Consider the following 13,335-nt stretch of genomic DNA (forward strand, 5'->3'; position numbering starts at 1 on the left):
GATATCTTTTCGAATCACACGCTAAAGTTAATACCCATGTAACCGTGTGCCGAAACACTACGATCACCTCGGGAAGCGAAGTGCAATCAAACAGGATTGAAAATGTTAGGGCTAATTTCTTAGCCCTATAAAAACTGTTATGCAAACCCGAAGGTTTCCATGAACATACAGACAATCGGAAACCACCAGACCCCATCACAAACAGAACTCTACAAACCACAGGTGTTGACTTTAAAGGCCAACAACTCGGGTGCAGAGTCCGTTGCGAAAGGAGAGGTAGCCTCCCCTGTCACACCCAGAAAGTAAAGCGTGAGGCAGAACAGCAGTAGAGTGCTGAGGAGAGAGGTAACTGGAGCTGAGAAGGAGGACTGTGACGAAAAGCGACACATTTCCACCAGTTCAAGCTCTTTTTGTAGGTTCATTTATTCTTGAATCAAACAACAAGAAAGGTATGCTATTGGAACGTTTAGTTTCTGAGAAAAAAACCAACGTTTCCATGTTTCTTGAATTACAGGCGGCAGGTCATCATGGAACGGTGCCGGGGAGGAACTGAGGAGCATCACTGATCAGACCCGGAGCCTCGTCAGCAGACTCAGAGCCCACTATGCTCGGCGCAAGAGACAGACGGGCACCAACACTGCTGCTAGTTTCTACACTCAGTGTGGGGTGAGCACGTCAGAGCTGAAGCCAAAACTGGGACCCAACGCAATGGGTGGTACGCAGCCGCGGGTCGGATTATTTTTTGAAATTGAAATTGAAATTGAGATTTGTTGCGATTTCAAGCTTTCAGAATCCGCGGCTTGTTCCCCCCCAGTTTTGTTGGATCGAGTTTCGGCTTTGTGCACCTCTGCTAAACTCCAAGAAAGCCTTCCTGTTGTCTTGGCAGACAAGATAGTTTGTGCAGTTTTTGGATTTTACTGTTTTTTGTGTATGTGAAGGAGTCACTTCTTCCTTCTTTTCGTTCTCATTCTTTTCTCCTGCAAACCTGCCATGCTTTCTTCTTTCCATACTGCTTGTTTGCCTTCCTTCCTTCCTTCCTTCCTTCCTTCCTTCCTTCCTTTTTGTCTTCCTTGTTTCCTTCCAATCATCCTTTATTCATGTATTCCAAGCTTATTTTATGTTCCTTCCATCCTTCCTTCCTTCCTTCCTTCCTTCCTTCCTTCCTTCCTTCCTTCCTTCCTTCCTTCCTTCCTTCCTTCCTTCCTTCCATTCTTTCTTCCTTTCTTCGAGTCGTTTCTTCTTTTTGTCCTTCCTTCCTTCCTCGCTACCTTTCTTTCTTCCTTCCTTCCTCCCTCTCGTCCTTCCTTCCTTCCTTCCTTCCTTCCTTCCTCGCTTCCGTCTTTCATTCCTTTCTGCCTTACTTCCTTCTTTCCTTTCTTTCTACCTTCCTCCCTTCCTTGAAAAAAAGCACTGGCTGTTTTTTTGTCTCCAGACTGTAGACGTGGAAGACAGTCTGGCTCGCCTATACAACAAGAGCGAGGTGATGATCGAGCACTTCGAGGTGATCCTGCTCCAGTCTCCTACAGAACTGCAGCACGCGCTGGACCGTATGAACCAACAGACTGAAGTCCTCAAGACAAGCTTTGCGGGGTTGAAAGAGGCGTGAGTAATTAAATGCTATAAACAGGTCAGAGACATCCAGCTTGCTGCCGCGCGGGCAGAGAAAATGTTCCCTCTTTATCTTCACCGCGTTGGCAGCAGAATCCATCACGCGGAGGAGGTGTTTTCAGACAGGCCAGACACAGGTTGTCCCGGAGGTGTAAAGTAGAACCTCGAATGCTATTAAGACCAGCCGATTTAATATCGAAATGGAGATGAGAAATTAAAAGCGCGAGTAATGGACTGGAGATGAGCTACAAATATGAATGAGTTCAGGGTGAAACTAGTTTCTGCATCCCTCAGATGGAGATGAGCTACAAATATGAATGAGTTCAGGGTGAAACTAGTTTCTGCATCCCTCAGATGGAGATGAGCTACAAATATGAATGAGTTCAGGGTGAAACTAGTTTCTGCATCCCTCAGATGGAGATGAGCTACAAATATGAATGAGTTCAGGGTGAAACTACTTTCTGCATCCCTCAGATGGAGATGAGCTACAGATAAGAATGAGTTAAGGGTGAAACTAGTTTCTCCATCCCTCAGAAGTCACAAGCCATGTGTTGAAGTTACTTCGCTTTCCCAACAGTCACGCGTGCAATGTGACTGCCTTGTTCATATCTATTTCTTTTTTTAACCTGAAATCTTGATTTTGCCATCAGAGATACCGAACAACCGGTACTAAACAAATAAATACAATCAGATGAATGGGAAAGTTATTAGCAAAGTTGCTTTTCACCACCTTAACCACTTTTGACATTTTGTTTTTGGGTTTTCAGTATTGACGTGATCAGGTCTCGGATGAATGCGTTGTTCGGGGTGAAATTCCACCCAAACTTCCCCAGCCAGCGCCGGGACTGTGACAGTGGGTGTGGGTGTGGCTACTACCCGACAGACTGCACGCGTTATGGTCATCCCGGCATCGACCTCGTGTGGAGCAAGGGCTGGAAGGTAAGTCTGTTTGCTGTAAGATGCTTCTCAATAACTTTTTATATTTAGTCAAGTTATGACTAAATGTTTTAACATCGAGGGGGGAATCGAGACGAGGGTCGTGGTGTATGTGTGTGTGTATGTGTGTGTGTGTGTGTGTGTGTGTGTGCGTGCGTGTAGAGCGATTCAGACCAAACTACTGGACCGATCTTTATGAAATTTGACATGAAAGTTCCTGGGTATGATATCCCCATACGTTTTTTTCATTTTTTTGATAAATGTCTTTGATGACGTCATATCCGGCTTTTCGTGAAAGTTGAGGCGGCACTGTCACGCCCTCATTTTTCAACCAAATTGGTTGAAATTTTGGTCAAGTATTGTTCGACGAAGCCCGGACTTCGGTATTGCATTTCAGCGTGGTGGCCTAAAAATTAATTAATGACTTTGGTCATTAAAAATCTGAAAATTGTAAAAAAAATATTTCTTTTATAAAACGATCCAAATTTACGTTCATCTTATTCTCCATCATTTGCTGATTCCAAAAACATATAAATATGTTATATTTGGATTAAAAACAAGCTCTGACAATTAAATATATAAAAATTATTATCAAAATTAAATTGTCGAAATCAATTTAAAAACACTTCCATCTTATTCCTTGTCGGTTCCTGATTCCAAAAACATATAGATATGATATGTTTGGATTAAAAACACGCTCAGAAAGTTAAAACGAAGAGAGGTACAGAAAAGCGTGCTATCGTTCTCAGCGCAACTACTACCCCGCTCTTCTTGTCAATTTCACTGCCTTTGCCGTGAGCGGTGGACTGACGATGTTACGAGTATACGGTCTTGCTGCGTTGCATTGCGTTTAGTTTCATTCTGTGAGTTCGACAGCTACTTGACTAAATGTTGTATTTTCGCCTCACGCGACTTGTTTGTTACTTCTTATTTACGATATTTGCTTTGTATACAGTCCGTGCAATTCGCACCAGTTACAACAAGCAACTAAAAAACAAAACAACAACTTCTTCTTCGTTCATGGGCTTAGACTCCCACGTTCACTCATGTTTTAGCACGAGTGGATTTTTACGTGTATGATCGTTTTTACCCCGCCATTCAGGCAGCATACGCCGATTTTGGGGGAAACAACAACAACAAACATCAACGTAATTATTTTCAATATGTGTATTGCAACAATTTCCGGGGAAAGAACAGCCTATTCGACCTTACCGCCCTGAGAAGAAAAAAAAAACTTCAAAAATGTTGATGACTGTTCTCAATTCAAATGGGGGTGGAGATGGGCGGACAGAGAGAAAGAGTATGCCTGCACTTCACGCAGCAGTAGACATCAATTATTGCTATTACAGGTGGTGAATCCTGTGTCGGGTATGGTTTACGTGGAAGGCAGAAACGCAGTGAGAATCGAACCCCAAACCGCCGACCTGCACGAGTATCAGATTGTTATTTCCAACATTCAGCTCAATGCTGACTTCAAGGACCAAACGGGTAAGTGTGTAGCAGAACTTGTCAGCAATAACAATGCAAATGGTAGCTGCTTTAAAGATCATTTAAGCATTGAATTAAATAATCTGTCTTTGGCCATTCTTTGATCACAAAACAAAAGTGTTCTTGCAAATATGTAAAGTTAAGTGGAGTCTGAGTCAGTGGAAGGTACGTTAAGGGGGACCGAGCCCAAGATTACATGTGAACTTGTAAAGTTTGATGTCTAGATTACACACTGCACAACAGTTTTTTGAAATATGATAATAAATTAAGGAATAAGAACGAGTTTGACATTTCTTTAAAAAAAAAGCAGTACCGATGACATCACTGACACTCGTCTTGCAGAGAGATCTTGAGGGACAATATACTACTCTTTCATTTGTCTAAAGTGCGGTTCACATGGCAGACTTTTTACCAACGTTTCCCTAACTTTCAAGCGATTTTAGTCGGCGCCTAGTCAAATGAAAATCGCTGCCCATGTTAACAGCGTAAACGCTTAAACTAGTTTTAAGCAGCGATTCTATGAGGAAAGTCTGCGCAAAATCTGAGTTTTCAAGTCGTGGTTAAATCTGTCCTTAATCAAACCTCAATCGTTGGGGCCGTTCACGTGGCAGACTTTTCGTCGACTTGGTCTCAAAAACTCGGGAGCGATTACAAACCAACACAAGTTGCGGAAAAGTTGGCTGAAAGTCTGCCATGTGAACGGCACTTAACGAAACACTGCTGTCCACCTCACAGAGTTTTACCTGGAGGCTGGTGAGTTGTTGGGTCACACTTTCATTTGTCTAACGAAACACTGCTGTCTACCTCACAGAGTTTTACCTGGAGGCTGGTGACTTGTTGGGTCACACTTTCATTTGTCTAACGAAACACTGCTGTCTACCTCACAGAGTTTTACCTGGAGGCTTGCGAGTTGTTGGGTCACTCTTTCATTTGTCTAACGAAACACTGCCGTCCACCTCACAGAGTTTTACCTGGAGGCTGGTGAGTTATTGGGTCACTCTTTCATTTGTCTAACGAAACACTGCTGTCCACCTCACAGAGTTTTACCTGGAGGCTGGTGACTTGTTGGGTCACACTTTCATTTGTCTAACGAAACACTGCTGTCCACCTCACAGAGTTTTACCTGGAGGCTGGTGAGTTGCTTGGTTACTCGCTGGGAGCCAGTGGTTGCAGCAAGGATCACATCCACCTGGCCATGAAGAGAACTTCTAACGACACGGGCATGTGTCGCTACCTGGACCCCTCACCTTTCATCGACACGCCGCAACCCTCGCCTACCTGGTACCTTGAGTGCAGCGAGTTTACCTTGAAGGTGAGAAATCGGCACGTAGAATGTGTTGTGTGGTGTCCTGTTTTTATTTTCTACGCCCAGAAGTGGTTATGGTTACCGACACGATAGTCAAATGATTGTAGATTGTGTTGTGAGTATATATTTATGTATATATATTTTTATTTTTTTTAACATTTTTTGTTGTTGTCCCAAGCACATCATTGTGGGGCTTTTAATCCAAAACATGCATCCGTCTACAATGTATCATCATTCATCCTTAAACGTGACCCTCCACCACGAAATGAGTCGCATGTCACCTCGCGCGGTTCTGCGCTAGGCGTAATATAAGTCCGGGGAGTGTCTGGTAAAAGTGTGAGGGTCACCTTAGTCACAGGCTTATAACTCAAACAGTTTTTGCTCTTTTGTAAAACGGTTTTCACCACTGGATAGAGCATAAAAAACTCTTTAGGAAAATGTAAAAATGTGAAAATCATGCAAATGTGACATGTGACTCATTTCGTGGTGGAGGGTCACATATGTTACCACTCAAGGAAACCTAGAATTCGATATACATGTTAGCAGTTCATTATTACGACACACTTCCGATTTAAACCAAAACAAGTCGCGTAAGGCGAAATTACTACATTTAGTCAAGCTGTGGAACTCACAGAATGAAACTGAACGTAGTCCGCCGCTAGTGCAAAAGGCAGTGAAAGTGACGAGCCTGTTTGGCGCGGTAGCGATTGCGCTGTGCTTCATAGCACGCTTTACTGTACCTCTCTTCGTTTTAACTTTCTGAGCGTGTTTTTAAATCCAAACATATCATATCTATATGTTTTTGGAATCAGGAACCGACAAGGAATAAGATGAAATAGTTTTTAAAACGATTTCGACAATTTAATTTTGATCATAATTTTTATATTTTTAATTTTCAGAGCTTGTTTTTAATCCAAATGTAACATATGTATATGTTTTTGGAATCAGAAAATGACGAAGAATAAGATGAAATTGTTTTTGGATCGTTTAATAAATTTTTATTTTTTTTTACAATTTTCCGATTTTTAATGACCAAAGTCATTCATTAATTGTTAAGCCACCAAGCTGAAATGCAATACCGAACCCCGGCCTTCGTCAAAGATTGCTTGACCAAAAATTCAATTAATTTGGTTGAAAATTGAGGGTGTGACAGTGCCGCCTCAACTTTCACAAAAAGCCGGATATGACGTCATCAAAGACAGCTATCGAAAAAAGAAAAAAATATCCGGGGATTTCATACCCAGGAACTCTCATGTCAAATTTCATAAAGATCGGTCCAGTAGTTTAGTCTGAATCGCTCTACACACACACACACACAGACAGACAGACAGACACACACGCACACACACACGCACGCACGCACATACACCACGACCCTCGTTTCGATTCCCCCTCGATGTTAAAATATTTAGTCAAAACTTGACTAAATATAAAAAAACAGACACGATGAGTAAAGACTGTTGCGTTTAATTTGTTCTCGCTCCAAAAATGTGTAAAGTGAAAGAGTGTAAGCTGAGCTTTGCGTACACTAAGATTGTTTTTTCATTTTGGAGAAAAGGGGGGAACTATAATGACTGCCTTAACGGCACACTCCTTCTCATGAAAACAGTCCAACGGCTTGACACCTTGATGAGCTGGCGAAAGAAGGAGCCGTGGAAGACCAACCTGAAAACAGTGTCAGCTTTAGTGAGCAGAAGACAATCATTAAGGCATCGATGAGGCCAAGGACAAACAGAGATGACTACCACACAATGTCCAGAGAGCAGCAAGTCAACCTCATCAGGCTGCGTACTGGCCACAACAGGCTCAATGCTCACATGAACCGAAAGTTCAAGCTGGCGCCATCACCAACCTGTGCCTGCGGTCAAGAAGACCAAACAGCGGAACACAACTTACAGCGATGTCCCTTACTAGATGAGGAACGAAAAGAAGTGTGGCCGTTACCAACTCCCTTGCAGACCAAACTATACGGCAGTCGACAGGAGTTGGAGAAAACGACAACATTTATCACCAGTGCTGGACTGATTGTGTAACCTCTGCGAACGCCAAGAAGAAGAAGAAGAAAGACAACTTGCTCTTAATGTTGACGTGCCTTGGCGTTTTTTATGAATTAATTTCTTGAAAATCACGGAATTATTTCATCACAAAAATGACCACTATGCACAGAGATCACCCACACAGTTGTTTTTTAGTATCGGATAAAGTCGATGGATTGTCTTACCTCATGTAAAACCTGGCGAGATCTGAAATGGTCAGCCGCATCGTTTTCATCAGAAGTAGTGTGCCTTTAAGTGATGAACATTTTTCTCCATTTTCATGGCTATTTGGGCAAGATTTGTCACGGAAAACATATTCTAGCAACATATCCCTGCTGTTCCTGTTAGATCCAAAGAACGTCAAAAACACAGCGCCTTACTTATAATTAATAATAACAATAGTAAATCACTTTTTTAGAGCGCAAATCCCGATTCACAGCTTCAAGCGCTTTACTATTCCAATAAACACACACACACACACACACACACACACACACACACACACACACACACACACACACACACACACACACACACACACACACACACACACACACACACACACACACACGATATACAAATCATGACAAGCAAACTAATGCTGTACTTTGCCCGCAGCACATTGGTCAGACTTCAGACTTTGGCATTTTGACGGACGGGTTCTCGTCCAAGCTGACCAAGCTGAAAAGACTGGCAATGGAATGGACCGACAAGGCCAGAACCTTCGTCCAGGACCTCATCCCAGATGACTCCTTCCTTGCCCCTCTCAAGGACGGCTTCGTTTTTGAGCTGGAGGTGAATGTCTCTTCGCTGGAAAACGTGTTTCGTAAGAAAAAGTAAGTTATTTTCTCTCCAACTTCTACTTTCATTCATTCATCAGATTTACAAACATGAGAAGGAGAGACTGTAGAAATTGAACTGCAGAACATCTGATAAACAAGGGGAGTAAGCGCTCTAAATGCATACGACATGTGTAATAGAGTGAGAGGTATGCGGAACCCGTCTCCTAGCACCTGAGAGAATAACAAGCTTTGCAATGAACAAGCCACTTCCATCCTAAGAACTGCAGAACAGATATACACATGAAACGTTTTACACAAATAAACTAATTTCTCTGCAGTCTTTACTGAATCTTTTTGTCCTGCACTGGCGTGACTTATCCGCATTGACCTGTTCTTGGTTTTGGACAAAAATGTAATCTCTCAGCTGCCAGGAGATGGGTTCCGAATAACTGTCACTTACTTTTGTTGTACATGTCGTATGCATTTTGAGCTCAAACTTTCTTTGTTTCTCAGATTGTACAAGAACGACTGGAAGTTAACAAGCAGATTTCAAGTGTTCAAGCTTTAATTGTTTTGTACAGAACGTATCGCCTTTTCTTTTTTTCAGGGGCGTTAGTGCTGCTAACGGGTTCTTCAAAGCGCTCAAGTCCAAAAGGCTCCCTTTCGGAAATTTCCTCCGGACATCTATGCAAAGCAGCAAAATGCGGTCCAGGGTTGACAAGCTGTTGAAAATAGCCGACACAGTTAGCACTCTGGTGAACGTAAGCGCGAAAATGTACAGGCTAGGTAACCGTACCATTGGAGCTGTGCATCGCTTGCTGCAAGAAGTCGAGTTTGACCACGATGAAGATGACTACCAGGACCTCTTTGCAGACATTGAGCTGCCTCCCGATCTCTTGCCCCCGAAGGGCGTGATGCCAGGGGGGAAGGATAAGCTTCTGCTTGTACTCACAACTAAGCTGCGGTCTGGTAAGTTGCCATGAACTAATGCGTATGGAACATTGAAGAAATAAGACACAAAGTTGTCAGTGAGCAAGTTTATTGTGATTCTTCTTTGGTCACAGATCTCTCACAAATGACTGTTCTGCACCCACCTAATTTTCAAGTACAATTTTCCAGAAACGATTCAGTTGAAAAAAAAGCTGATTTGTTGAAGTACAGAAATGTTGAAGCAATCTCGCCTTTGAAAGATATACAAATTAATGAAATAAACAAACAATATCTAATAATACAATCTACAAATATGCTCGTTACTTTTGTTATCCTTCTCCACCGTGCAGATTTATATTTGAGTTAGAGCGCTGTTGTTTCTTGTTTTCTGCTTCCTTCTTTCGAAGACGAATTGTTCATTCAATATTTTTTAGAATTCAGAAAAAAAAGTTTTCAAATCACTTCTCTTGTGTGCGTTTTTTAAATTAGTATTCCAACGAAAGTAAAAAACAAAGAAAGACCTAACATTTTTACGGTTGAAAAAGGAAGTTCACTGTGTCACTTATTCTCTCTTTGTTTTCTTTCTCACAGATATGTGTCCGGAGCTGGGTAGACAGCTGGCTAGCCAAGACTCGCTCTGCGTGCCTCATCACGACTGCCTGGAACTGGCCTGTGAGGTCATCATCCGGCGGAAGCACGCCAGCGAAACACTGAATGTGGACATCCAGGTGGACAAAGACCAGAACGCTGTGGGTATCAGTCTCAATGGACAGGCGCTTTCTGTATCAGGCAACGGTAAGAAAATATTGCCCGGTAAAAACTGCTTGGAGAACATTCGGTGTAAATGTCTTTCAGTTAATATATTTTATGCATGGCATGCAGTACCTCTTATTTGCAAAGATAGTTCTTCACAGAGAGCGGCGTATGGCTGCCTAAATGGAGGGGTTAAAACGGCCATACACGTAAAAACCGTGGACATTTAACCCCATGAACGAAGAAGAAGATCTCCAGAGATGTGAAAAGCACCATAGATTTGCAGACGATCTCCTTGCATTTTTCTGTGAAACCTTTGCTTATACACGTTTATGCGTACGTTGAAGGTATGTGTTTCGCAAAGGCGTCTGTGTGCCAAAAGAAAGAAGATGGACTGTACTACTTAACATATTACAGACTGCCATCTACATAACATGTAGAGTGTGTAGAGAGAGAGAGAGAGAGAGAGAGAGAGAGAGAGAGAGAGAGAGAGACAGACAGACAGACAGACAGACAGACAGACAGACAGACAGACAGACAGACAGACAGACAGACAGAGAGACAGACAGACAGAGACAGAGAGACAGAGAGAGGTTGTGTCTTTGTTTGTTTAAGTGTGTGTTGTACACTGTAATCTTTCTATTCGCTCTCAACCTTTGTCCTGTATCTTCTGTTCCATTCAAAAGCCAACACAGCGGTGGCAAGTGGAGCGAAGATCTTCAGTGTGTTTGATGTCAAGCTGAAGGTCAACACTACCTGGGGAGGGGACGCGCTCTTGTTTTCACTGACCCTCCGGGCTTGTGGGCCCAACCTGTGCTGTCTGCCTGACGTCATTCTGGCCAAAAACCTCTTCTTCTCCAACTTATCCATTTCAGGTGATGAGTTTGGGACTTGTGTGTTATGTGAAACATTTTGAAAGGGATACGATTTGGTACATGGAAAAATTCAAACCTTAAACATGCAGATACTTGTAAATATTTTCGGTGATCAAAGTGACAAGTCTTCTTGATACTGTCTACAAATATGCTCCAATGAATGTGGTTGTGCTGAATAGGCCGGCCAAATCAAATATTTTTTATTTATCATAGATAACGTGCCTCAAATGGGTTTCCGTTAATTAAGCATCGGCCTTACTCCTGAAGCGACCCACCTTCTGTACATGACTTAGTGTGTGTATACCATGGTTTTTATGAGACAGTTTCATATCTTTGAAGCCGATTTGATTTAGAGAACTGCTAAACACTCGGATGTACTTGATTGCATTTTTGTATCCATCCTTATGTTTGAGGAATCTGTGCGAAGAATACTGCTAAATCAAGACAACTACGTTTATTCGTGTAATCCTGTGAGAATCATTTGATTCAAGGGTAGCAGGCTAATTGCCCCCCGACAACTGTCCCCCGGACAATTGCCCCCTAGGACAATTGCCCCCCGGACAACTGCCCCCCGCCATGGGAGGACAATTGCCCCCCGAACAATTGCCCCCCGGACATTTGTTTGTATTGCCCCCCCCCCCCCCCCCCCCCGTATAACTGCCCCCTTCCCTTTCTGCCTGTGTAGAAAGGCAGATAAATGATTTCGCTTTTGGTTCTGGAGTGGTTATTTCTGCTTGAATTTTCTCAACATTTTTACAACACGTTTGACCAACATACATCACATCCCTTTTAATGTTCTAATTCCAGGCGTAACCAAGGCGCCCAGCAATTCAGAGTTTGACCTTGACAACTGTCATTTTCTTATTCCAGACTTACGAAGGACATTCAACAATTCAGCCTTTAACCTGGACGAGCTGTCTTTAGAGCAGACTTACAAGGTGCTAGCTGACCTTGACGTGGACAGTCCGGAGCTAGCCAAGTCTATCATTGGTCTCAAGGACCTTGTTCGAGATTCAGTAAGTTGCATCTGCTCGTAAACGTAATACTGCACTGATGCGTGCTGTTTTGAATTGATCTATGAGTTTGCCAATCCAAAAACAAAGAGACTGCCAACGTTCCAAAATTCAGAATCACAAAACAAGAAAAGTAAGTTGTTGGAACGTCGTGATTGTAACGTATTTTTGTCAATAACAACGTTCCAACAACTTTCCTTTCTTGTTTTGTGATTGTATGAGTTTGCTGTTAGCTAGTTGTTTCTTTTATTTGCATAACAGCCGTTATCCTCCATGCCCAAACGAGGGTAAAGGATTATTGGAACATGGAACTTGAACACTGATCAGGGTTTGTTGTAAAATAGGTAGGGTTGCAAAGTGTTGTTTAGAGGTTTGAAGGGTGGAGGATGCGTTGGGGAAAGTGCGCGATATGGGTTTTGCGGAAAATGCACGGGGTGGCCGGGTGGGGGGGGGATGAGATGACAAAGGGGGGGGGGGGGGTAAGTATTGCAGTTATTAGAAATGCTTGTATCTGCTTGTGAAATCGGCTAGGACAGGTATTGTACACATCAAAAGTACAAGGTGTTTGACCATGATATCCCATGTTGCAGTTGCTGATTAAGCTACCTCCTGAAAGTGAATACATAACGGAATTTGAAAATCCAGTGGAACACACAGATGATGGTCGCTTCCCTGTGTATGGACAAAGATCACAAGTGTACATTCCCTTCATCGGACCGGTCGAATACCCAATTCCTGTTGGAATATGGTTCCTGTTACTTCGTAAGAAATTTTCCATCTTCTGGTATTCATTGCAAATCATATCGATATTGTTATGGTTATTTAATATAACTAAACAATAAAACTTTTCTCTTTGTCTTCATCATTCTCTCTTTGTCTCTCTCGATCACTGTCTCTCTATACCCTCTTGTTCTGGCTGTCTGTCTGTTTGTCTGTCTCTGTCTCTTTCTGTCTCTCTCTGTCTTACTGTCACTCTCTCTCTCTCTCTCTCTCTCTCTCTCTCTCTCTCTCTCTATCCCTCCAGCCCTCTCTCTCTATCCCTCCCTCCAATCCTCTCTCTCTCCCCACTCTCTCTCTCTCTCTCTCTCTCTCTCTCTCTCTCCCTCCAGCCCTCTCTCTCTATCCCTCCCTCCAATCCTCTCTCTCCCCACTCTCTCTCTCTCTCTCTCTCTCTCTCTCTCTCTCTCTCTCTCTCTCTCTCTCTCTCTCTCGTTCCCGTTTATTTATTTTCTCTGTTTGCACCACTGTTTTCATCATTTACCCTGTATTCGTCCGCTTTCTTCTTCACGGTCATGGAATGTTATTAATGGTTGTGTTCTTACATTGTGTCTGCAGACGCCAGCGCTGGTGGTGTGGTCGGATTTGAATATGCCGTGTACGTGCAAACAGTGAAATCCAACATGAAGGTTGGTACATGTTGATCGACATAGATTTGTTTCTTTCGTTTTTCTCACCCAAGAGAAAGATGCAAGTGTCTCATCAAGTGTTTCATCTTTAAAAAAATAACACAAATATAATTAAGATTTAAAAACCTGCCTAGATTGGGGGTTAAAAAAGAGCATTCGTTTTCATCACGTTTTCGCACTTTGTACCTGCTCTGGTATTTGG

The 13,335-nt window shown here is 42.7% G+C and overlaps 1 protein-coding gene across 1 annotated transcript in view; it reads left to right on the top strand.

The window, feature by feature from the left end:
- Positions 1-13,335, top strand: part of LOC138959990 (uncharacterized) — a 68,520-nt gene that overhangs the window by 18,490 nt on the left and 36,695 nt on the right. The window contains exons 22-33 of the mRNA XM_070331707.1: positions 515-666; positions 1,433-1,602; positions 2,376-2,547; positions 3,894-4,032; positions 5,148-5,344; positions 7,993-8,210; positions 8,764-9,125; positions 9,678-9,881; positions 10,526-10,714; positions 11,585-11,730; positions 12,318-12,489; positions 13,063-13,133. Of these exons, the coding sequence (XP_070187808.1) occupies positions 515-666; positions 1,433-1,602; positions 2,376-2,547; positions 3,894-4,032; positions 5,148-5,344; positions 7,993-8,210; positions 8,764-9,125; positions 9,678-9,881; positions 10,526-10,714; positions 11,585-11,730; positions 12,318-12,489; positions 13,063-13,133 (2,192 nt within the window). The remainder of the gene's footprint in view (positions 1-514; positions 667-1,432; positions 1,603-2,375; positions 2,548-3,893; positions 4,033-5,147; positions 5,345-7,992; positions 8,211-8,763; positions 9,126-9,677; positions 9,882-10,525; positions 10,715-11,584; positions 11,731-12,317; positions 12,490-13,062; positions 13,134-13,335) is intronic.

Source organism: Littorina saxatilis, linkage group LG1 (assembly GCF_037325665.1).
Source record: "Littorina saxatilis isolate snail1 linkage group LG1, US_GU_Lsax_2.0, whole genome shotgun sequence".
Lineage (NCBI taxonomy): Eukaryota > Metazoa > Mollusca > Gastropoda > Littorinimorpha > Littorinidae > Littorina > Littorina saxatilis.